A 27,066-nucleotide genomic window follows, 5' to 3' on the forward strand; every position below is an offset into this window, starting at 1 on the left:
AAAACGTAGTTTTCGAAGATGTGGTGAGTAAATTGCCAGTTCATTATAAATCTATTTGTGGTGAAGAATCAAGGAAAAGAAATGCGTGTAGAACTAGTAATGTGTGTGTAGAACTTAAAGAGGCTATGCACTATATCTGCATGAGTTGACAAATTCCTATGAACTAGGTTTTCTTGTTGTGTTGGCAGAAGAGCCAACACCATGTTACGAGGTGCGTTCAAGTTCTAAGGCCTCCGATTTTTTTTCTAATTAACTACTCACCCGAAATCGATGAAACTGGCGTTATTTCTCGACGTAATCGCCCTGCAGACTTACACATTTTTCACAACGCTGACGCCACGATTCCATGGCAGCGGCGAAGGCTTCTTTAGGAGTCTGTTTGGACCACTGGAAAATCGCTGAGGCAATAGCAGCACGGCTGGTGAATGTGCGGTCACGGAGAGTGTCTTTCATTGTTGGAAAAAGCCAAAGGTCACTAGGAGCCAGGTCAGGTGAGTAGGGAGCATGAGGAATCACTTCAAAATTGTTATCACGAAGAAACTGTTGCGTAACGTTAGCTCGATATGCGGGTGCGTTGTCTCGGTGAAACAGAACACACGCAGCCCTTCCCGGACGTTTTTGTTGCAGTGCAGGAAGGAATTTGTTCTTCAAAACATTTTCGTAGGATGCACCTGTTACCGTAGTGCCCTTTGGAACGCAATGGGTAAGGATTACGCCCTCGCTGTCCCAGAACATGGACACTATCATTTTTTCACCACTGGCGGTTACCCGAAATTTTTTTGGTGGCGGTGAATCTGTGTGCTTCCATTGAGCTGACTGGCGCTTTGTTTCTGGATTGAAAAGTGGCATCCACGTCTCCTCCATTGTCACAACCGGCGAAAAGAAAGTCCCATTCGTGCTGTCGTTGCGCGTCAAGATCGCTCGGTAACATGCCACACGGGCAGCCGTGTGGACGTCCGTCAGCATTCGTGGCACCCACGTGGATGACACTTTTTGCATTTTCAGGTCGTCGTGCAGGATTGTGTGCACAGAACCCACAGAAATGCCAACTCTGGAGGCGATCTGTTCAACAGTCATTCGGCGATCCCCCAAAACAATTATCTCCACTTTCTCGGTCGTGTCGTCAGACCGGCTTGTGCAAGCCCGAGGTTGTTTCGGTTTGTTGTCACACAATGTTCTGCCTTCATTAAACTGTCGCACCCATGAACGCACTTTCGACACATCCGTAACTCCGTCACCACATGTCTCCTTCAACTGTCGATGAATTTCAATTGGTTTCACACCACACAAATTCAGAAAACGAATGATTGTACGCTGTTCAAGTAAGGAAAACGTCGCCATTTTAAGTATTTAAAACAGTTCTCATTGTCGCCGCTGGCGGTAAAATTCCATCTGCCGTACGGTGCTGCCATCTCTGGGATGTATTGACAATGAACGCGGTCTCATTTTAAAACAATGCGCATGTTTCTGTCTCTTTCCAGTCCGGAGAAAAAAAATCGGAGGCCTTAGAACTTGAATGCACCTCGTCCTAGAGGAGGCCGAAATGCACGCGTTTTAGCTCACGCAGGCTGGCGTGAGGAGGGAAGGACTATACTGACGTGAGGTCTGGAACATGACAAGGAATTACAATTCAGAAAGTGGGCGTAATTAGTTTGATACTTAACTTTAATCTATTAATGATGAACGTCGCTCTTGACGGTACATGGTTCACAGTACTATCAGTTCAGAATACATTCTTGAGGAATATGGCGCCTTGCTAGGTCGTAGCAAATGACGCAGCTGAAGGGTATGCTAAACTGTCATCTCTGCAAATGAGAGCGTATGTAGGCAGTGAACCATCGCTAGCAAAGTCGGCTGTACAACTGGGGCGAGTCCTAGGGAGTCTCTCTAGACTAGACATGCCGTGTGGCGGCGCTCGGTCTGCAATCGCTGATATTGGTGATACGCGGATCCGACGTTTACTAACGGACCGCTGCCGATTTAAAGGCTACCACCTAGCAAGTGTGGTGTCTGGCGGTGACACCACATTTCTACTACATTTTAGTAGTAAATTTGAGTAAATTGGAATATATTTTGTAATGAATATGTACATACCATCATTCCTTTGCCTTCTAAAAAAGACAATATTGACGAATTGTCTTGAACTCTCTCCATAGCATTTCCTCTCGATCTATGCAGTGACTATAATTTTATTACTACACCAAACTAAAAACTCATCTAAACTCCATCTGAAGAGGCCTCAGAAGACCCGACCGTATCGACCGATCGCCGTGTCATCCTCAGCCCATTGGCGTCACTGGATACAGACATGTGGTAAGCCCACTGCTCTCCTGGTCGTTGCCAGTTTTGGACTGAGTGCACCCTGATTCCAACAACGCTTGGGAGAGCTGCACGGACACCCACCCAAATCCTAGCCAAGCCTGAAAGCGCTTAACTTCGTTGGTTTAACGGGAATTAGTGTTACGACTGTGGCAAGTCTGTAGGCATTATGGTACCATAACTGAACTGTATGTGAATGTCGCGAGGCGTTTGGTTGTTAGCCATCTGTCTCCTGACTAACCGTTCTACAAATTTACAACAAAACTAAACAGATTCGTAGTTACCTACCCCACTCCTTCATCAGTTATAGTCGTACCAACACAACTCATTAAAAGCTGGATACTATATCCCCCATGAACCATGGACCTTGCCGTTGGTGGGGAGGCTTGCTTGCCTCAGCGATACAGATAGCCGTACCGTAGGTGCAACCACAATGGAGGGGTATCTGTTGAGAGGCCAGACAAACGTGTGGTTCCTGAAGAGGGGCAGCAGCCTTTTCAGTAGTTGCAGGGGCAACAGTGTGGATGATTGACTGATTGATTGATTGATTGATTTGGCCTTGTAACACTAACCAAAACGGCCTTGCTGTGCTGGTACTGCAAACGGCTGAAAGCAAGCCGTAATTTTTCCAGAGGGCATGCAGCTTTACTTGATGGTTAAATGATGATGGCGTCGTCTTGGGTAAAATATTCCGGAGGTAAAATAGTCCCCCATTCAGATCTCCAGGCGGGGACTACTCAAGAGGACGTCATTATCAGGAAAAAGAAAACTGGAGTTCTACGGATCGGAGCGCGGAATGTCAGATCCCTTAATCGGGCAGGTAGGTTAGAAAATTTAAAAAGGAAAATGGATAGGTTAAAGTTAGATATAGTGGGAATTAGTGAAGTTCGGTGGCAGGAGGAACAAGACTTTTGGTCAGGTGAATACAGGGTTATAAATACAAAATCAAATAAGGGTAATGCAGGAGTAGCTTTAATAATGATTAAAAAAAATAGCAATGCGGCCAAGCTACTGCCAACAGCATAGTGAACGCATTATTGTGGCCAAGATAGACACGAAGCCCACGCCTACTACAGTAGTACAAGTTTACATGCCAACTAGCTCTGCAGATGAAGAAGAAATTGATGAAATGTATGATGAGATAAAAGAAATTATTCAGGTAGTGAAGGGAGACTAAAATTTAATGGTCATGGGTGACTGGAATTCGAGAGTAGGAAAAGGGAGAGAAGGAAACATAGTAGATGAATATGGATTGGGGCTAAGAAATGAAAGAGGAAGCCGCCTGGTAGAGTTTTGCACAGAGCATAACTTAATCATAGCTAACACTTGGTTCAAGAATCACGAAAGAAGGCTGTGTACATGGAAGAATCCTGGAGGTACTAAAAGGCATCAGATGGATTATATAATGGTAAGACAGAGATTTAGGAACCAGGTTTTAAATTGTAAGACATTTCCAGGGGCAGATGTGGACTCTGAGCACAATCTATTGGTTTTGAACTGTAGATTAAAACGGAAGAAACTGCAAAAAGGTGGGAATTTAAGGAGATGGGACCTGGATAAACTGACTAAACCAGAGGTTGTACACAGATTCAGGGAGAGCATAAGGGAACAATTGACAGGAATGGGGGAAAGAAGTACAGTAGAAGAAGAATGGGTAGCTCTGAGGGATGAAGTAGTGAAGGCAGCAGAGGATCAAGTAGGTAAAAAGACGAGGGCTAGTATAAATCCTTGGGTAACAGAATAAATATTGAATTTAATTGACGAAAGGAGAAAATATAAAAATGCAGTAAATGAAGCAGGCAATAAGGAATACAAACGTCTCAAAAATGAGATCGACAGGAAGCGCAAAATGGCTAAGCAGGGATGGCTAGAGGACAAATGTAAGGATGTAGAGGCTTATCTCACTAGGGGTAAGATAGATACTGCCTACAGGAAAAGTAAACAGACCTTTGGAGAAAAGAGAACCACTTGCATGAATATAAAGCGCTCAGATGGAAACCCAGTTATAAGCAAAGACGGAAAAGCAGAAAGGTGGAATGAGTATATAGAGGGTCTATACAAGGGCGATGTACTTGAGGACAATATTATGGAAATGGAAGAGGATGTAAATAAAGATGAAATGGGACAGACGATACTGCGTGAAGGGCTTGACAGAGCACTGAAATACCTGAGTCGAAACGAGGCCCCGGGAGTAGACAACATTTCATTGGAACTACTGACGGCCTTGGGAGAGCCAGTCCTGACAAAACTCGACCATCCGTTGAGCAAGATGTATGAGACAGGCGAAATACCCACAGACTTCAAGAAGAATATAATAATTCCAATCCCAAAAAAAGCAGGTGTTGATAGATGTGAAAATTACCGAACTATCAGTTTAATAAGTCACAGCTGCAAAATACTAACGCGAATTCTTTACAGACGAATGGAAAAACTGGTAGAAGCTGACCTTGGGGAAGATCAGTTTGGATTCCGTAGAAATATTGGAACACGTGAGGCAATACTGACCCTATGACATATCTTAGAAGAAAGATTAAGGAAATACAAACCAACGTTTCTAGCATTTGTAGACTTAGAGAAAGCTTTTGACAATGTTGGCTGGAATACTCTCTTTCAAATTCTAAAGGTGGCAGGGGAAAAAACAGGGAGCGAAAGGCTATTTACAATTTGTACAGAAACCAGATGGCAGTTATAAGAGTCGAGGGGCATGAAAGGGAAGCAGTGGTTGGGAAGGGAGTGAGACAGGGTTGTAGCCTCTCCCCAATGTTATTCAATCTGAATATTGAGCAAGCAGTAAAGGAAACAAAAGAAAAATTCGGAGTAGGTATTAAAATCCATGGAGAAGAAATAATAACTTTGAGGTTCGCCGATGACACTGTAATTCTGTCAGAGATAGCAAAGTACTTGGAAGAGCAGTTGAACGGAATGGACAGTGTCTTGAAAGGAGGATGTAAGATGAACATCAACAAAAGCAAAACGAGGATAATGGAATGTAGTAAAGGAGTTTTGCTATTTGGGGAGCAATATAACTGGTGATGGTCAAAGTAGACAGGATATAAAATGTAGACTGGCAATGGCAAGGAAAGCGTTTCTGAAGAAGAGAAATTTGTTAACATCGAGTATAGATTTAAGTGTCAGGAAGTCGTTTCTGAAAGTATTTGTATGCAGTGTAGCCATGTATGGAAGTGAAACATGGACGATAAATAGTTTGGACAAGAAGAGAATAGAAGCTTTCGAAATGTGGTGCTACAGAAGAGTGCTGAAGATTAGATGGGTAGATCACATAACTAATGATGAAGTATTTAATAGAATTGGGGAGAAGAGGAGTTTGTGGCACAACTTGACAAAAAGAAGGGACCGGTTAGTAGGACATGTTCTGAGGCACCAAGGGATCACAAATTTAGCATTGGAAGGCAGCGTGGAGGGTAAAAATCGTAGAGGGAGACCAAGAGATGAATACACTAAGCAGATTCAGAAGGATGCAGGTTGCAGTAGGTACTGGGAGATGAAGAAGCTTGCACAGGTTAGGGTAGCATGGAGAGCTGCTTCAAACCAATCTCTGGACTGAAGACCACAACAACAACAACAACAACATCTTTTTACTGGATAATATAAATAGATTTGATTTACTGGCACATTAGTAAATCCTGCAGACCATTGATTTTCAATGCACAAAAACTTTTAGTGTGTGCAATTAGTCGAAATTGGATATATTTGTTGAACAATGTCATTTCTTGTCGACTAGGACAGAAAAAATTGAAACCACTTTTCAGAAAATATTGAGGGTTGGGTGGGGACGTGTTCCCCCCCTTCCCCCCCTCCCCCATCGTCCCCTCCCCCTTCCATGGCAGTGATGACCATGTCTCAAATATATCTTTAATGAACTTAGAACCAAGTTTCACCAAGCAATAAATGTTATTAGAAAGTGTCCTCGAAAGTGTTTTCTTGCTTAGTTGATGGTTACAGAGATCAATGGTTGGTTAGAAGTATAATATCTACATATACATCATCTACTTCGAGACTCTGTGAACCACTGTCAAGTGTACAGCAGAGGGTATGTCCCATTCTACTGGTTATTATGGCTTTTCCCATTCCATTCACATATGGAACGTGGGGAAAATGTCTGTTTAAAAGCCTCTGTGCGTGCTGTAATTAATCTACTCCTACCCACACGATACGTATGGGAGCAATATGTAGGGAGTTGGTTATTCCTAGAGTCTTCATTTAAATCTGGTTCTTGAAATTTCGTCAGTAGACTGTCTCGGGACAGTTTATCTTCGTGAGTCTCTCAGTTCATTTCTTACATCACGTCAGTAACTCTCTCCCATAGGTCGAACAAACCAGTGACCATTCATGCTGCTCTTCTCTGTGTACATCCAATATCCCCTGCTGTTCCTATTTGTTACGGGTCCCTCACCCTTGAGCAATTTCTGGGCTGGATCACATTGCATTTCCCTAGCATTCTACCAATAAAATGAATTAGACTAAGGCTTTTAAACCTCATCTAACTGAACGCCGTATTTAAGTGGGCTAGCAAATCCGCTTAAAACCTTACGTGTTAGCACGACACCGAAAAGCGGTTTCCGAAATTCGGTTTTCGTCTTGTGGAGGATGTGCCGCATGTAAACTTAGTGAAAGGGGATAACTCAGCCACGAATTGGACATAGACTCTGACAGGGGTTGCAACGTGCTCTTAGGCTCTGTTCAATTTTAACGACTTCATCTGTTTTTCAGGACCATTGACGCTAATATGTAATTGATGTTGTTGTTGTGGTCTGCAGTCCAGAGACTGGTTTGATGCAGCTCTCCATGCTACTCTATCCTGTGCAAGCTTCTTAATCTCCCAGTACCTACTGCAACCTACATCCTCCTGAATTTGTTTAGTGTATTCATCTCTTGGTCTCCCTCTACGATTTTTACCCTCCGCTCTGCCCTCCAATACTAAACTGGTGATCCCTTGATGCCTCAGAATATATCCTACGAGCCGATCCCTTCTTCTAGTCAAGTTGTGCTACAAACACCTCTTCTCCCCAATTCTGTTCAATACCTCCTCATTAGTTATGTGATCTACCCATCTAATCTTCAGCATTATTCTGTAGCACCACATTCCGAAAGCTTATATTCTCTTCTTGTCTAAACTATTTATCGTCCATGTTTCACTTCCATACATGGCTACACACCATACAAATACTTTCAGAAACGACTTCCTGACATTTAAATCTATACTCGATGTTAACAAATTTCTCTTCTTCAGAAACGCTTTCCTTGCCATTGCCAATCTACATTTTATATCTTCTCTACTTCGACATCATCAGTTATTTTGCTCCCCAAATAGCAAAACTCCTTTACTACCTTAAGCGTTTCATTTCCTAATCTAATACCCTCAGCATCACCCGACTTAATTCGACTACATTCCATTATTCTCGTTTTGCTTTTGTTGATGTTCATCTTATATCCTCCTTCCAAGACACTGTCCATTCCGTTCAACTGCTCTTCCAAGTCCTTTGCTGTCTCTGACAGAATTACAATGTCATCAGCGAACCTCAAAGTTTTTATTTCTTCTCCATGGATTTTAATACCTACTCCGAATTTTTCTTTTGTTTCCTTTATTGCTTGCTCAATATACAGATTGAATAACATCGGGGATAGGCTACAACCCTGTTCACTCCCTTCCCACCCATTGCTTCCCTTTCATGCCCCTCGACTCTCATAACTGCCATCTGGTCTCTGTACAAACTGTAAATAGTCTTTCGATCCCTGTATTTTACCCCTGCCACCTTTAGAATTTGAAAGAGAGTATTCCAGTCAATGTTGTCAAAAGCTTTCTCTAAGTCTACAAATGCTAGAAACGTAGGTCTACCAGTTTTTTTCCATTCGTCTGTAAAGAATTCGTGTGCTTATTAAACTGATAGTTCGGTGATTTTCACATCTATCAACACCTACTTCCTTTGAGACTGGAATTATTATATTCTTCTTGAAGTCTGAGGGTATTTCGCCTGTCTCATTCATCTTGCTCACCATATGGTAGAGTTTTGTCAGGGCTGGCTCTCCCAAGGCTATCAGTAGTTCTAATGGAATGTTGTCTACTCCCGGGGCCTTGTTTCGACTTAGGACTTTCAGTGCTCTGTCAAACTCTTCCCGCAGTATCATATCTCCCATTTCATCTTCATCTACACCCTTTTCCATTTCCATAATATTGTCCTCAAGGACATAACCCTTGTATGGACCCTCTATATACTCCCACCTTTCTGCTTTCCCTTCTTAGCTTAGAACTGGGTAATGTAACAGCTTAAAGTACTGAAAAAAATTCTTTTTTCGCCGAAAATAGCTTACATATAAAAGTTGGCTATTTATTAATCAAAATCAGACAGATGATATTCGAGTTAGAATATGCTACTTCATTGCAGACATCAGATTTAGTACCGTTCGTTTCTCAAAAATCACAAAAGCTTATATCGATATACAACGTTTGAAAGTATCGAAACCACCATAATCAGCTGACGTCACGATGGTCCGCCATTATAACAACTTCATTGTAAAATCAGCTGTAAATTTTCATGAAATGTGAATACTGTTTGAATTATTTTGTTATATATACGCATTTAAAGGTTTCTGGAGATTGTATCAAGCGGATAGGAGTTTACAAGCTCTACATTCGCTACGAGTAAGTACTTTGTGAGTGGCTCTGCGAAGTGATTTGACGTTTCGGAAATGTAGGACATTACTTGTTAACTAGTGAACGTGAAGTTTTTGAAAAAAGTTTGTAGTCTATGATTAAATGTTTTTCCGCGTTGCTGCGGTAATGCTCAGAGAAAACAAGTGTGGCCTTATATTACAAAAGTATTTGTAGATGACATTTCAATGTTAGTGGGACTATAATAGAGTAGGCGTGTCTGCCAGGTCCTGTCAATAACATTGGTTGCATTGTTTTATTTATGTTTCTATCAAGGTAGGTTTTTCCCAATTCGCAATGTTGCATATGCTAGGTCTCGGAGTGAAGCACTTGATAGACGTTGCCGGCGTTGCTGGATAAATAGTATGGGTATTCGTGGGTGAACGTTTTTGGTCGATCATAGATAATTGACAGCATAAATACACTAAAATTGCTGGGGGAGAAGTACATTTACGCAGAGAGTGAGTTTCGTTTGTATGAACATATTGTGTTTGATAAGTATTTTTAGAAGCACTGTATAGGCCTTATGGTTTTGAACTACAGCCATACATCTGGACTTGAGTTTGTGTTCATAGTGGATTATGTTTGGTGCCGTATTATATCCAGTTTGAAGCATGTTTTGAATTAAAAGGATGAAGGTGATTAGTGAACAGCAGGGTCTCCTTTTTAGATAATTATCTGTATACGTTATCTGATAGTTGTAATCGTTGGACTCATAGGACGCCTGGCGTGAATGATAATAGCAAAACAGGAGGAAAGTTCGCATCACCGGTAAAACATCTATCAGATTAACATTTTTATCTGTATAAGATACGAGATCTTATTTCGTCCTAGTACGCATCGGAGTACTTGGTTGCAAGTAACTAGCCCTGCTCGATGCAGTAATTGTTAGTCAACATGCATAGTGGAGTGTGCCAATAGTGTATATGAATCAATGTAACTGCGGTAAAGAAATAAATTTTGTGAAGTTTATGGTGTCTTTGATGTGGAAGACTCATCACATTTGATGTAGTTTTGATCAACGAAATACTTATTTCAAAACATGTAAATCTGTACATATTGTTTCATTTACTAAGTAGGCCTATGCATATGGCGGAATATTGAATAGCTTTAATTGGAATACTTAAAATGTGATCAGAAATATAGCGTTTGAAACAGCATATTGTCATCATAGTTTACTATATGTGTTCTTGATGATGTTTATATTGTTAAAGAGTATTGGCAAAAAATATAGATTCCCCAAACCAAGAAGTTATTAGATGTGTTAGTTCCATAGGCCCATAGTAAGGAGAGCTTTCTGCTTGTGCAATGTCAGAAAAACATATGCAGTATGTATTTTCCACAATAATTATGACATGTAGGCGTAATGACCGTTTCACAGATGCTAAGCTAAGTTGTGCTAAAGAATATGGGCAAGTAAATATTAAAAATCCTTTTCATTATCAAAGTTGTCTTCGTTGTCATATGTATTAAGAACATAAAACAATACCAAAGCTATTATAACCAAGCATTATCAGATGTGAAAAATACAGTATTTATAAATACTGATATCATTTCACTTACGGCATGCAGTAGTTGAATATTATATTGCATTCACCTTACTTGATGTTACTCATGATGTATGCACCAGTTGTTTTTGCTTAAAAAAGTCTAATCAGTGCAGTAGACTTGCCAACTAGTAAGCCCTTCAGATTCCTTTTAAACTGTATTTTGACTGCAGCATAACTTGCATGGTTCTAACAATTGATTGACATGTCTTCATGACTAATGTACTTTGTCTGGACCAAAATAATTACCTTTAAGTCTTTATGCATCTTGTTCTTAATCATAGTATTGAATCTGTGAATTGTGCTATTTAGTGAAAGATATATTATTTTCAAGAAGTCGGTAAGAAATAAACATAAGAAATAACATGAAACAGAGGTGTTCAGGAAATAGGCAGGTATAGCCTGCTGTCTCAAGTGGAGATATATTTAAATATAAAAACGGATGTTGTCCAGATGATTCCTTAGACTGGAAAGAGCTATTTGAAAAGAGTTAGTTAGTAATAGAAGAAATTTGGAAAGTTAAGGGTCATGTTTGGTCAACCTTTACACTAAAGTTCATATTAGGGCTGTACATGAGCTGGATGCTAAATGCTTAGAGTAATGTGCAGTGAGAGAGGCCATCTCGCCTGTGTAAGGAGAAATTACAAAATGCTCCAGAAACAGATTGTGTCTCTTTGTATTATTATTATTATTATTATTATTATTATTATTATTATTAATGAAATTTGAAGATAGGAGAATAAAATCATAGAACATTTGATTTTTGGGAATACATATTGATGATAATAATAATAATAGTAGTAGTAGTAGTAATAGTAGTAGTAGTAACAATAAATCATTGAGCTTGTCTATGGCTCGATGCCTTCTCGTATGGTGAGTAGCTATCTGCCCTTTCATATTATTGTTATTCCATCCTGGACTTTCTGTATGTGTTTCTTCAGACTGCTGTTCTACCACCAGCCGTAACAGTGTCAGTAGTGCAGTGATTGTACATTACCTGTATTACATTCGGGGTGTCTACGTGAAAATGCTGTACATTATGAAACACTTGTTTAGACATTGGTTTTTAAAGAGATCACTTTGGTTATTTTTGTAATGAATTCTTTGAGCCAAAAGGGGTGGTTGTGTGGTATCCAAGACAGGGCTGGCAAGAATCCCTAGTACCAAAACCAGAGAACAGTTATTTGGCCATTTGTTTATCCTTTCAGCTCTTTTCAATAAGATCACACATGAGGGAGAGATAACTTCAGTAACAACAATTATTATTTTTAAAATTAATGTTGGTAAATAGGTTAAGAATAGAATGTTAAAAGCAGCATGCAGTTACATTTTACACAATATTACAAGTATACAGTTAGGAAAAAAAGTAAGTTACTGAGTAAAGATACAGGAATAACCACAGTTTTCCCTAAAGTAATCATTTGGTTCTATTTTCATATGTCATTAGTAGAGAAAATATTTTAAAAAAGGATTAAGGAAATTCTTTGAATTTTATCACCAACTTCTAAGTTCTTTCTTAACCTGCAACAATGGTTCAAGTGTTTGTGATGAGGTAACGTATTTCTCTAGTTGACATCTGCCAGTATTTTAGTGCTCTTTATACTGCATGAAAATCTGTTGCAATATACACATGTGTATATTGCAATATTTGTGTAACAAGTTGGATACCAGCAATCATCTGGTGCTATAAGAGTAACCCTTATTTAAGAGGGATTAAAATTTCCATTAATGCTAAATATGTAAGGGTTTGGCCAGGCTTTACAGTTGCAGACATGGAGTCAAGTGTCTTAGCATGTCAGTTGTTGTTAGAAGTGTAACAGCATACCAGACTACATACAATGACACCTCATAACCATTTGGCAGTAACTTAAATACTCATTGTATAATTACTACACAATGCTTGCAATTATTACTTTTTGTTTTATTTCCATACTACTAAAAGTTTTCAGCACTAATCAATTTTCAACCATACAAAAATGAAACAAAAATTAAGTTGCATGCATTGTGGAGTCATTCAGAAATTTCATAGCAACTGTGGGCTCCGGATTGTTGCAAAATGTTCTGTTCTCAGTAAATGGTTGTTATACAATTGGATGGTTTCACTCTTGTGCCATAACTTTTTCATTTTGGATTAGTGGAAAATTATATACTGCTTTTTTGAACACTGCAAAAGTTTTCAGGTGAGTTGCTTGAACAACCATAATGTATTATCATGAATTATCTCTGATCCTCCCCCAACCCTATAATAGTTTATGGGTGCCATGTCTAAAGATATCTCATAGTTTGGTATTCAATCAACAACTTTTTTATCACTTGCAACAGCACAATAGTTACTGAAGTAATTTAATTATGGAAGCATTTTGTAGCGCACTGTGTCTTTATAATGCCATAACTTCGAATGCTCATAAATTTTTTGAGGGACGTTGCCTTTGCCTAAGCATTCTGCTAGTTTTTTTTTTCTTTTTAATGCCTTTTTAAAGGCACTAGTGTTATAATCTTCATAGATCTGGGCGAGGACAGCGCACAAATTTCCCCCTTTCATTTTTATGGATGCCCCAGTACACACACTGGATTGTTAAATCTTGTCTGTAGAATGCAGATACTATGCAATGGTTAACTCTTCACAGTTCATAATCTGTTCTTATTCTCAGCTTGCCAGACATTGGTTGGCATAGATTCAGATATTCGGGAAGCCCCCTACCGAAATTTATACATTTGTGCTGAATATAATGAGTTGTACACATTAAAATGGCCTTTCAACAGTAGTCAATTCTTGTCAGGCATTTTGTAGTGTTAATTTCTTCATAGTTAATACACAGGTTTATGTCAATCTCGACCATCTTTCTTCCCATAACAGATTTAAAAAAACAGCAATACATCAGCAGTGTATATTTCCTTTCTCATTTGCCACACTGTATGAAATGGAAATTTAAAGTACTACACTCGAGATAACAGATGTTAGATGAAGGGTAGTAAACAATCTCCTAGCAATGCATTGTAATTGTATTGAACAAAAACACTAAGAAATTATAAGAGAGTACAAGGATTTATGCATTTACGTAATATATGTGACAAGTTCCACTGCTATCCTGTTGGGTCTGATTGTTTGAAAACTATGTTTAATGTAATTCAGGAAGTTGTGTGTGTATAAATTTGCTATTCTGTGCAGTATGACTGAATTGACAACATTGGGTAGTACACTGTAAAATGAATTTTAACTTTTTTTCTTGGAGTAGCCAGTGTTAGGTTTAAAGAAACTACTTAGCCTTTTTGGAATGTTATGGTGAACACTCATATCAGCATAGAAAGCATTATTAAAATTTTGACACATTTATACTAGTCCTCCATGCCAAATAAATAGTTAACTGTTTCTTGTATCAGCACTTGAAAAAAATGCATAAACAATGGAGATATTTACCTGTGCTACAATTATTTTCTTTTGTTGATATTTTATGAAAAGTCTTTTACTGAAAAATTCTTTTGGCATGATACATAAAAACCACACACTTGAGATGTATACCTGTGTATAATCATAATCCATGCTACAACTAACAAGGCATTTTATGGTGCTTTTGGTATTGCAGTACACAGTTAAGCAAATTTGTAAGCGTTGTATAGAAAAACTCTTTCTGTTCTGTCTCAATTCATTTTTGTAGGCCGAGAAAGATCTCTCTACAGCAGATCAGCGGTGTGTACTTCATTGAGGCATTGCAGTCCGCTTTCAATTTCTGCTCCTGACGGACACTTTCTTCATACTCGAGATTCCTTGAAAGAATATTGCTCAATTTAGTGACGTGCTGTATCCTTTGAGCCAGGTATTTCTATCAGATACGTCTGCACTTCAGAGATCATGTCTGCAGCATCTTTCATTGGTAGAGATGTGGACTCTGTGTGTTGAATTGCAACAGGTAGATGCTGAAAGTGAGCTTTTAAAAATGCCAAGGATACAACATTCTCATTATTTCATAAGGGCTGTCGTGGCTTTAATTGAAAAAGTTCAGTCACTAGAGCTGATTGTATCTACTAACTCTTTGACTTTTTGGTAGTGTGTGGTATAATATAAAGCTGCCAAGAGCCAGATGCTATATGGTGTAGACGATCAGCACGACAGGTGCAGTAGTCTAGTGGTTAGTGTTGCTACCTCTGGATCACGGGGTCCCAGGTTCGATTCCAGGTCAGGGATTTTCTCCGCCCAGGTATTGGGTTATTTGTGTTGTCCTCATCATCTCGTCATCATTCGGGAAGTGCCGAGATTGGAACTGAAAAGATTGGATACTTGTACAGGCTCTGACGACCTCGATGTTAAGTGCACCACAAACCATAATCATCATCGTGGCAGGTGCAATTACCAAATTGATATATAATTCTATCAGTGTTTCTCCCTGCTTTTAACATACGGACAGCACAGTGTGTCATCAACAACAAAAATTTCTTATCCCTTTCTTCTCCTGGCAATATGAGTGTAGGGAACCCCTGGCAGTGTGGGTCACAGTACTGTGATTCGTCTCCTCCAATCCTGTACTCAGGAATAGATGGGGTTTCCTGGTGCCATGAAATCTAATTTCCCCAACATGACATCAGCTGTAAATCTGCCACAACTGACAGTGGTCTTGTCAACTGAAAGCCAGATTTAGTTGTCACCAAATATGTTTTAGTATCAGCAATAGCCATTTCATATACCTGTTTCAAATAAGATTTGTGCAGTGTCTAATCATCTGGTACACTGTGGCCACTGATACTCTCCAGGAAACCCTTAGAAGTGGGGTCCTTTAGCATTACCCACAGCACATTAGCTGACACTAAGGTCTCACATAATTATAAATTAAAGGTGTCTCGTACACTACCCGCTTAGAGGAAATTAATGGTTGAATCTGTTGTTTGTTCCTCTTCCTAGTGATTCTTGTAGTGTGAGCTGCAGAGTCTTTGTGTTGAAGGAAATGTGGCTTTTGATCATGGTTTACCTAAAATTAAAACAAAAAAACACCAAGAAGGTGGCAGTATCCAAAAAATAAGAATGTGATCACGTAGTACATGTCAGCTTCAGTTGAATTGCTTATGCATGTTTAAATTTCAATTTGAAAATCCAAGGAAAGAATACTAGCATGAAGACTGGTAGATAAATTGCATGATAAAAGCGTTTGCTTACTTGTTTTTGACAGCCTTCATAAAATATTATGTGTCTATCAGTTGTGAAATTAGTATTCCCCAATTCACTACCAGTAAGGACCAATTTTTGATGATTTCTTTTTAGGTATGACAAAATTCCATTAAAGTGCACTACTCAATGCAAACCAACGCACCACGCAACTTTACTTCGTAACTACAAAAACAAATAGACTCGAGTGTCAATGATTTGTTCCTTTTATACACTTCTCTATTGTCAGATGGAATGTAATTAGAGGCTGCTTGGGTTTGCCCCAATGCTGTGATGTGTGGACTTACTTTCCAAGTGGCACTGTGTCACAGACAGCGTTGATTTCAGAATGGACTATATTTCTTATACATTCTGAACTAGAAAAATAAGTAGCAGCGATGGCAACCACATCATAGTTCTTTGGCATCTGAGGATTGTTGCATTACTTTGTTTTTTGTATGCTACCTTTTGATGATTGCACATGATATGCTTTTTCAGTGTTGTGAATGTATTTTCACAAAAGCAAAGGTAATTCGGGGAACAAACCAAATCGTCATAATTATGTTATTATTGTCTAATGATCCACTTGAGACAACAGGTCCTTTGTTCCAAAGTGTTCAGAAAATATCCCAAAACAAGCTCCAAAATTTTTGATTCAGGTTCACCCTGTAGGTAAGTGCCTTTATACAAGCATACTTCACAAACAAATTTTACAGTGAAGAGAGAACTGTAGCACTTAAAATAGTTTATCATATGTGTTTAATGAAAATACAGTAATGTCTAAATATTTTTTGTTGACTGCCTTCTGCACCCTTTATGAATTGTATAAGTGACATCATGTAACACATTAAGCTGCTGTTCAATTTATTCTTTACTGTGTGACTTGTTTCAATCAGACCACTATCAAGTACGAATGTTTGTTAACTGCAAGAACTATTTAGGTACGTGTGTTACATTACACATCATTATCATTCATTCATTCATTCACGCGATCAGGCCCAGAGGACTGCGCCCCACCACAGTTAGAGCTCTCCATCTGTCTCTGTCTTCTGCTATCTGTCTCCAGTTTTCCGTGACTCCCAGCTGCAACAGGTCTTCTCTCACTCCATCGATCCACCTCTTTCTAGGTCTTCCCACTGGTCTGCTGCCTGATGGGATCCAGTCCATTGTGATTTTGGGCCATCTTGTTGCCTCCATTCTAACAACATGTCCAGCCCATTGCAGTCTTTTGCTTCTCATCACTCCCAAGATGTTAGGCTCCTGGTACAGCTCTTCTAATTCAGTGTTATGGCGTCTTCTCCATTCTCCAGTAGTCTGATCTTTTGACTGGTCCAAATATTTTCCTGAGGACTTTCCTTTCAAATGTTAGCAGTCGCTTAAGGTCTTGTTTTCGAGTGCTCCAGGTTTGAGAACCATAAAGTACTACTGGCATTATTAATGTCTTGTACAACCGTAGCTTTAATTGTTGCGAGGCACTTCTACATTTTAATATAGGGTCTAGAGAGTGATAGTATGTTTCCCACCTGCAGTCGTGCTTTTATCTCTGCTTCAGTTGATGTTACTTCTGTAAAAAATGATCCAAGGTATTTGAACTCTTTCACATGTTTATACCTGGTGTTGTTCACAATTAAATCTTGAGAGTTCTGGATCTTTCTTCCTATGGTCATATACTCTGTCTTTTCAGAGCTAATTTGTAGACCGATCCTAGCTGCCAATAACTCCAAGGTCTGGATACTTCTCTTCAGATCTTCTTTTGTGAATGCTAATAGTGCAATGTTGTCTGCATAGGCCAGATATGTAATGTGTTCATTACCAATTTGAATGCCCTCGATGTTTTCTTTGTTGAAATCCCGCATTACCTTCTCGAGTGCCAGGTTGAAGAGGTCAGGTGATAGCCCATCTCTTTGGCGTAATCCTGTTACAACTTCGAGGCTTTCTGTCATTTGATTGCCTACCTTAACCTTAAGTTTTGTGTCATTTAGGCATACCTCTACCAGTTTGACCAACTTCTTTGGTATACCAAACTCTGTCATAGTTCTAATCAGGCTAGGTCTATGTATACTGTCGTAAGCCTTCTTGAAGTGTACAAACAGGAGATGTATCTCTCGTCCGTATTCGTACATTTTTTCACAGACCTGTTTTAGGACAAAAATCTGGTCCGTGGTTGATCGCCCTGCCTGGAAACCTCCTTGGTATTCTCCAATTATGTCTGTTGCTATAGGTTTTATTCGTTCTAATAGGCAGTTGGAGAAGATCTTATAACAGGTGTTGAGTAGCGCTATGCCCCTGTAGTTGTCACATACGGATTTGTCTTTCTTTTTGTGTATGGGGCATATCACAGCTACCTGCCATTCCTCTGGTATTTCATGTTTTACCCAAATTTGCTCGATTAGCTTGTGGATTTTGAAACAGAGGATTTCGTCTCCAGCCTTGAGAAGTTCAGCAGGAATACTGTCCTCACCTGGACTTTTAACATTCTTAAGGTTTTTAATATGGTTCCTTATCTCTTCAATGGTGGGTGGAGGATATTCTGCCCACCAACATGAAAAACACAGTTTCAAAAATATATTTATAAATAATGTTGGGTCGTGGAGAGGTAAATGCGTGAAGTGTCAGTTACAAGTACATTCTCTGTAATTACAGACAACTTGTCTGTAATTGACACTACTTGCATCTACGTCTCTATAACTAAACATTATTAATAAATATTAAAAAATTAAAAAATGGAAAGTCCAGGATGGAATAACAACACATGAAAGGGACAGATTGCTACTCACCATATAGAGGAGGTGCTGAGTTGCAGACAGGCACAGTGAAAAGACTGTTAAGCATTTAAGCTTTCAAACAAAAAAGTCATTATTTCAAAATAGAAAGCACTCGTGCGTGCCCACACACACACACACACACACACACACACACACACACACACACACACACACGGCCCTGTCTCAGGGCATAGGGATCAATGCATGTTATGTGAGCAGCAATCTCCTGACGTTTGTGGTGGGGGTAAAGAGGCAGCATGGGGCAGGAGTGGAAGGGATGGTAGGGTAGGATGGGGGAAAGATGCTTGCTGCCTGTGGGAATGTGTAGGGATGTAGTGGAGACAGGATGGGTCACTAGGTGCAGAATTGGGAGGCTATGCTGAGGAGGAGGAGGAGAGAGGGAGAGTAGAGAAGGAGAAAAGACGAGTAGATGCACTGGTGGGATAGAAGGTGTGTGCAGTGGGTGGGAGCCAGGAAGGACATAGATAGGTGGAAACAGACTAGTGAAGCTTGAAGCCAAGGGGTGGTTATGGAAATGTGGGATTTATTGCAGGGAGAGTTCCCTCCTGCACAGTTCAGAAAAGCTGATGTTCGTTGAAAGGATCCCAGATAGCAGAGCCTGTGAAACAGTCTTGGAAGTGAAACACATTTTGTTTGACAGCATGTGCGGCAACTGGGGGGGGGGGGGGGGGTCCAGCAATCTCTTGGTCACTGTTTGGAAGTTGCCATTCATGCGAACAGGCAACTTGTTTTCGTGCCCACATAGAAAGCTGTACAGTGGTTGCATTTAATTTGTAGATTATGTGGCTGTTTTCACGGGTGACCTTGTCTGTAATGGGATAGGAGATGGATGCGACGGGATTGGAGTAGGTGTCAGAGAAAGATATATGTGTCATATTTTGTAGATCTATTGCAAAGGTATCTACACCTTGTGGCACATAGTGGAGGGTATTCTATACACTGCTAGTCATTTCCTTTCCTGTTCCACTTGCAGATAGAACGAGATAAAAACGACTGTCTATATACCTCTGTATGAGCCCTAATTTCTCGTATCTTATATTCTTGGTCCTATCACACTTCCCTGCGGCACTCCTGATGATGTACTTATCTCTAATGAACATTTGCCATCAAGGACAAGATACTGCCTTCTATAACTTATGAAATCTCTGAGCCATTCACATATCTGTGAATCTATTCCACATTCTTGTACCTTTTTAACAGCCTACAATGGGGCACTGTGTCAAACACTTTCCATATATGGAATGTGCCTGTTGCCCTTCATCCATAGTTTGCAGTATATCGTGTGAGAAAAGGGCTAGCTGAGTTTTACATGACCAGTGCTCTGAAAATCCATGCTGATTCATGGACATAAGCTTCTCAGTCTCAAGAAAACTTGTTATATTCAAACTGAGAATATGTTCAAGGATTCTGTAGCAAACCGATGTCAGGGATATTGGTCTGTAATTTTGCGGATCCATTCTTTTGTTCTTATACACAGGAGTCGCCTATACTTTTTTTCCAGTTGCTTGGAACTTTGTGCTAGGCAAGAGATTCATGATAAATTCAAGCTAGGTAAGAAGCCAATCTCATAGAGTACTTTTTGTAAAATCAAACTGGGATTCCATCCAGACCTGGTGATTTGTTTTCAAATCTTTCAGTTGTTTTTTTATGCCAGGTATGCTTATTTCTATGTTGTCAAGTTCATTTGGTTCTCCTGTGTGAACGATTTCTTGAATATTAAATTTAAAGCTCCAGCTTTCGTTTTGCTACCTTCAACTGCCATACCAGATGGGTCAACAAGTGATTGGATGGAAGCCCTAGACCCACTTAATGATTTTACTTAGGACCAGTATTTTCTTGGGTTCTCTGCCAGATCTTCTGCTAAGATATGACGTTGGTAGTAGTTGTATGCTTCACACAGATGTTTTCAAAGATACGTGAATCGCTAGTAATCTTTGTTTGTCATCATTTGCGCATTCTGTTTTGAACCAAGAGTGCAACAGCCTTTGCCTCCTCAGCAGTTTCCGAATCTTGTTATTAAAAGGTGTTCTCTTACATCCTTAATCCACTTACTAGGCATATAACTCTCTAGACCACAATTTACAATCCCTGTAATGTTTGCATATAATTCCTCTATATCCATCTTACTGGAACTAAGTGATACTCTCCTACCAATATTGACTGGTTTATTAACTTTCGCAACCATAGTTGCTATAATGACATCATGGCACTAATTCCCATTTCTCTACTAACCTTGTCGATAAGGTCTGGCTTGTTTATAGCTACAAGGTCTTAAGATATTTCCGTTGCATGTGGGCTTCCAAACTAGCTGCCCAAGACACGTTTTCAGAAAAAGTGTTCAAAAGTACTTTGCATGATTGTCTGTCTGTACCCCCTGCAATGAATCCATGGACATCTCAATCTATACTTGGTAGGTTAAAGTCGCCTTCAACTAGCAATGCATGATCTGGGTATTTACATGCATCTGACTATACATGTTCAGTGAATGACTAGAACTGTCACAGCAGAATCGTGTGCCCAATAAAAACATCCAACAATTAACTTGGTTTCACTTAGACGTGATGTACATGACAGTATAACTTCATTGTCACACTCAACTTTGACATCAATAGAGACAGTGTTTTTGTCAGCTGTAATAAACATTCCCACTCCTGCGGCCTCTAATCTGTCTTTCCGATGTACATTCCATGGTTGAATAAATATCTCGGAGCTTTCCACTTTGGGTTTCAGCCAGTTCTTGATCCCGGGAATAATTGGAGTATGAGAACTTTTCTGGAGGGCAGTTAATTTGGGAACTTTATTATAAATACTTTGACAATTGATTGATAAAATTTTGACAGTCTTAAGTGTCATTACTAAGAATGCAATGTGACTTCTGCTGTTGTGTATCAACTGGTGTGTGTTCATCAAACTACCACGTAACCTAAAAAACCCTCATGTGCACTCCCCAAGTACTCTGCTACCAAGTAGCTGCCTCCTTTTTGTAGTGGACCCATGACTTATCAAGGGGAGTCCTGCAAATCTCCAACAGATAACTCAGGTCCAGAAATCTGCAGCCGCCAAGGCTGTCACAGAATCAACAAATCCTTTGGGTTGAGACCCTATACTCGGCTCCAAATCAGAGAATCCTAATCAATTATGGGAGCAATGCTGCAGATTGTGAGCTCTTTTTGCACTCCACGCATGGTGCCAGCAATCTTCACTATTTCCGCCAGTCACCTTTACGAACTGTGGATGGCCTCAGAACCCACGCGACAGGCATTGTTGGTGCCAACGTGAGTGACAACTTGCAGATGACTGCACCCTGCATGCATGATAGCCGCGGGTTAGGCTGCCTCCAAATCTCGGATGAAACCCCCAGCAGACATACCAAGTGCACATTGGCTTTCTTTCCAGCCGTGAACACGGTCAGCCTAAGGGGCTCCATAACGCGCCAAATGTTGGAGCTCCTGATAATTAGTAAACCCCTCCCTCTGCGTGCCTGCTTAGTTCCTGCTGAAGGAGTGGTCACCTGTCCACTCACAGAGTGAAGGGGCAAGGCCAGGCGATCAATCTTCGCATTGCCCCTCCACCTCGAGTGATGCAAACATGTTAGCACCTGACATTCACTCTGCTGTGAGGGAGATCCACAGCATTGGGTACACTAGGAGGTGTCTCAGTAGCAGAGCCCGTGGGCTAACCAAGTGACATCCGAGGTGTCCACTGCGATGCACCAGACCCTCTGCCACCGCTACACTCAGAGGCAGAAGCCTGAAGGTGACTTACCATAGCCAAAAGCGCATTCAGCTGTTCGTGAACTGTGATCAGCTCCTCCTGTGTCCGCACACAGCATGCACACATCCTACCCATTGTAGAAAGATCAAAAATGTAAACTAAGACTAACTGAAAAAGTAAACTACAGGCACAGACAAATCCTAGATATACAACTTGCTACCCTCCTGATTTGTCACCAGTGGATGCTGATGCCTCAGTAAATTATGTAGCTGGCTATTCAGAATAAATGAAAACTGCGCTGCAGATTGCTTAAGCTATACTTCCAAAATGCGAGCTTACCTTTCTTGAATGGAAACACAAACGAAGTTTTAGAAATATACTGAGAAGAAAAGGCATGAAAAGATAAACATGTAACTTTCTACTCTGTAGATGTGTATCAGCTGAGAGATGGAGCCTTACTAACTGGCTTACTAAATGAATTGACAGTAGTCTTCAAAACAAAACAAATGAGTGACTCCTGTACTACAGACTGATTGAATTTACAACTTACAAAAACTAGAGAGCCATGAGGCCAGGGGATGGCAACAGGCATGGAACAGGCACAGACAAGGATATTGCATAGGTCTCATTGGTGGCTGAATGCCACTGTAGGATGTTTGGGGAGCATATTCCTCATTTCAGGGCATGACGAGAATTCGTCACTCCAGTCCTGGGTGCTGCCGAGTCACAAGAGGAATGCTCCTTTGTGGCCGGACATGGAGTATGTGGGAGGTGGTAGATGGCTGGATAGACGAGGCACGAGATAGTTTCTGGATAAGGTTCGGAGTGTAATTTCGGTCTCTAAAGGCCTCAGTGAGACCCTTGGCAGATGAGACAACCTTGGGTGACTAGGCTGTATGGAATGAGATTATTGGTATGGATGGAGTGTGTGTCAGCTGCTGTAGTCGAGGTATTGCCGGTGCTTGGCAGGTTTGATATGGTTGGAGGTACTGATGTAATCATTCTCGAGGTAGAGATCAATATCTAGGAAGGTGGCTGATTGGGTTGAGGAGGACCATATGAAATGGATGGTTGGGAAGGTGTTGAGTTCACCTTTGGTACAGGTCACAAGGATAGCATCAGTGAATCTGAACCAGGTATTTTGGGATTGTATGTGATTGGAAGGATTCTTCTCAATGGCCTATGAACAGATTGGTATAGGATGGCGCCATATGGATGTCAATCGTTGTACTACCTATTTGTGGTGATGAAGAAGAAATAATTGTGGGTGAGGATATTGTTGGTAATGGTGGCGAGGGAGGAGGTTATAGGTTTGGAGTCAGTCGGGCATTGGGAAAGGTAGTGTTCAGCAGTTGCAAGGCCATGTGTAGAGGGAGGTGACATTGACAGTGACCAACAGGGTGCCAGATGCGAAAGAAACAGGAGCAGAAACTGTGGAGAGTTGGTGGAGGAACTGGTTAGGTAGAGCAGGAGAATTTTATCAATGCTCCCACTACCGCACTAAATACTCCTTCTCTTGTCTCCTTTTCCCCTCCACCCATCCAGCACAGCCTCCTGATTCTGTGCTTATGTACTAGGAAAGTTAAAACCTTTTTAATCTGAGTTGTAATTAGAATTTACAACCCCAAGTCCAAATATCCTGTTAACTTGTGGAAGGATTGGATGATGAGGTTCTCTTTCTAGTTTACATTTGAATATTTGGTATTTCCTAAGGTCTACCTACAACATGTTATGGAGTTTTGCGCCAGAATGTAAAACACCATTCAGAATCCAAAAAATGTCTCATCCTGTGTGGAAATTATTTTGATTCAAGTATTGTGGTTGTGAATTTGTTAACTGTAAATAGCACGAGGGAGTTGGCAAGAGAGTGTAAGAACCTAGAGGTCCCCAAAGAAGCTTTGCAAACTTCTTTATCAGACTTACCACTATGTTGTTGCTGAATATTTCTGTGAAGTATACTTTTTTGAACTTCGCTGCATTGCTCCCAAAGATTATGCCATTAGATAGCACGAGTACTTTTTACTGTCCATAAGTAAAGTCAGTTCTTTTCTGAGGGAAACGGGTACCTTGTGAAATAACTAATTTAGCAACGTCAAAATAGCGGATTATTCACTGGTGTGGCAGTTTGCTTTGTGTATCTAATGATGCATTGTCTCTCATTAGCAGGTGGCAATGGATGGCTCTGAGCAACCCTCGAGCCTGCAGTCTCTCTGTCACGTCAGAGCTTGTGAGCTTTTTCCCAAGTCCTCTCCAGAAATTGAGGACGAGAAACTGACTGTTCCGTACGAACCCATCTGTGGCGAATCAGTTGAATATATTGGACGGACGACTGAGGGTGTATTAGCTCTCTCCAACTACCGAATATATCTACAGCTTAAAGACACCTCCTATAACATTCCACTTGGACTCATTGAACTCCTCGAAGTGAGAGACATATTTTTCCTACATATAGCGTGCAAAGATGCACGTTCAGTAAGGTAAGTTATTTAATTTTGTTGACATTGTAAATTATACCTTGCTCTCAGCTAGGTACCAATCACTGGTGACTTTGTGAATATTTTACACTACGCTGAAAAATTGTAAAAGAAAATTGTGAAAAGTAGTACATAAGCTTTAACAAGGAGCCTCTTGAGTGCTATGTTGCAGAAGTTCAGTTATGTTTACAGCGTTTGGTGCCCCAGGTATTGTCTACTGTGCAACCACATTATGGGCAGCTAATGGCAATGGGGCGGGAGTGGAGGTATCCAATGGCGAGAACAGCATGAAGCTATGGACCGTTGTTGAACTATGTAGTCGAGGAGTAACTCAAAACCCTGCTACAGTGCTTGTGGTGTTGGTACAAACACTGCTATGGCAATGATAAACAAAACAAACATTGCATTATATCTACAACAGCAGTTGTCAAAGTTGACGCTTTACCAGAAAAGAAGCCAAGGAATTTTGTAGAGTGAAAAAGAAGTGTCGGATGAAATATTAGTATTTCTGCAAGACAAGTTAGCAAAATGTGTGGCTTTTATATGCTCAGCTGTGCAGGCAGTGTACATGAGGAGTACAATGACAACTATACTTGCTTAACAAGTGTAACTTTTTATTGAAATGGGTGTTAAGCGGAATTGGCATGAAAATTTTTGAATGATATAAACAAACATCCCATCATTCAGTAAGGAATCTGTTTCCATCTCCGAACAAACAGGATTTGAAGAAGAAATGCATATGAAATGAAGTGAACCATGGAAATTAGAGGTACCAAGAGAGTTGTATCACGATCAACTAACATCAGTATCTTAATGCATTCCTACACAGTTATGCTGACTCTTAATCTGGATGGTAAATTGGCTGGCAAGTTATTTATTTTGCAGTGTGAAGTTGGAGGTGCTCTGCATGCAATGCTTCGTTCTCATGTACGTGATCTTGCAAGAACAGTAGGGAATATTTATGTCATGGCAAGCAAGAGTCAGAAAATGGGTGTAAGAGAACTCAAATTATGGTATGAGTGCTGCTTTTGGCCAATAGCTGGTCAAAATAACTTGCTTTTGCTTGATTCCTGGTCTGTGTATAAGAATCATACTCCTTTAGAGCCAACTATCCCTCCAGAAAAGTATGTGACATTGCAGTTCGTACCACTTGGAGCCACTGCACAAATTAAGATTCTATATGCATTCTTTAAGAGTATATGCCTAGCTGAATGTCATGTATGGTTTGTAACTACCAGGGAGTTTGCCACTAAAGATTAAACATGCGACCTCGCACTCATTGGGCTTCTTGTAAGTAATATTATGTCATATGTAATATATTGTTAATTTGTAAATTTCGTAGGACTACAAAAAGCCTTTTTTGCTGAATATCTTATTTTTTATATTACCTGTCCATTGTAATAGGTATCAGTTTAAACGCCAATTCTGTAAACATGCCTTATTATAGCAGCTTTGACGTTAATGTTATCCTCTTGTTCTTGTGAAGAAGCTCTTAAGTATAACATTTTTGTTGGAGCGTGAGGTGCAGATGGATGTACTGGAAAGCATTTTAATGACATACCATTATTTTGGGTAATTTATCTTACTACCACGAAAGAATTTAGGCTGTAACATAATACGTATTAAGCCAGTGAGAGAATCCTGTAGCAGTGACAAATGGAATAATTTTGGCTTACCACACAAGTGAGATGTTGTCAGTCCATGTACCGTTAAGATGTCAGTCATCAGGAAATTTGATTGCAGACAGATCACAGGTGCCCAGCACATCCGTTGTGTCCGTGAGGTGGAGTAAGTACTGGAGTTTTCACATGCTTCCGTGCATGTAAAGGGTATTCTGTACATACCTGGGTGTGGGGAAAACCTTAATTGCAGTAATCTTCTCTGTTGGGAAACAAACTGTTGTTGGCAGCAGTCACCATTGACTACTGTGGATAGTAACAGTGAGGAGATAGACCACAGTACAGAAAATTGCTCACCAGTTCAGTTCGGGATGATAGCGACAATGACTGCTCAGTGAAATTACCAACCACACCCACAAAGGGCACTTACTGTGGGGTACAGAAGCCGGCACCCTGCATATGTGCCTCTGCTCAGCCATATCACAGGGCACAGAGATTGGTAAGGTCCCAGCAAGACTGGCATCAAACGTTTGAGGCATGGCGCAAGAAGATGGCAGGGTAAGAGTATTTTGAAGACTACAAGAGATAGTGAGTGTCGCTTGCCGAAAGGGCACTTTCAGAGACCTGGTGGTGAAAGTATCCTTGTGTTGGCACGATGTGTTTGGACCCCAATGTGAATGTCGTCACGTTCTACTGATGAATGTCATCCTGGGCTCTCTTTCTCCTTGTACACAGTGGCTTCCTTTTGGTTTGTGTTTTAGTAACATGTCTCGCATCTGCCCACTGTGTCTACCCTCACATTA

The 27,066-nt window shown here is 40.4% G+C and overlaps 1 protein-coding gene across 4 annotated transcripts in view; it reads left to right on the top strand.

Moving 5' to 3' along the window:
• Positions 1-8,828: 8,828 nt before the first annotated feature.
• The window catches only part of LOC126202935 (myotubularin-related protein 3), a 175,643-nt gene continuing 157,405 nt past the window's right edge, over positions 8,829-27,066 (top strand). For 3 of the 4 annotated variants that reach the window (XM_049937028.1, XM_049937032.1, XM_049937031.1), the window contains exons 1-2: positions 8,829-8,980; positions 24,334-24,647. In XM_049937028.1, coding sequence (XP_049792985.1) covers positions 24,343-24,647 — 305 coding nt within the window. In that variant the 5' untranslated portion in view covers positions 8,829-8,980; positions 24,334-24,342. Of the gene's footprint in view, positions 8,981-9,887; positions 10,034-24,333; positions 24,648-27,066 lie in introns of those variants that run through there. The other variant, XM_049937029.1, reaches the window with a different exon arrangement.

The sequence above is a fragment of the Schistocerca nitens genome, chromosome 9, assembly GCF_023898315.1.
Source record: "Schistocerca nitens isolate TAMUIC-IGC-003100 chromosome 9, iqSchNite1.1, whole genome shotgun sequence".
NCBI lineage: Eukaryota > Metazoa > Arthropoda > Insecta > Orthoptera > Acrididae > Schistocerca > Schistocerca nitens.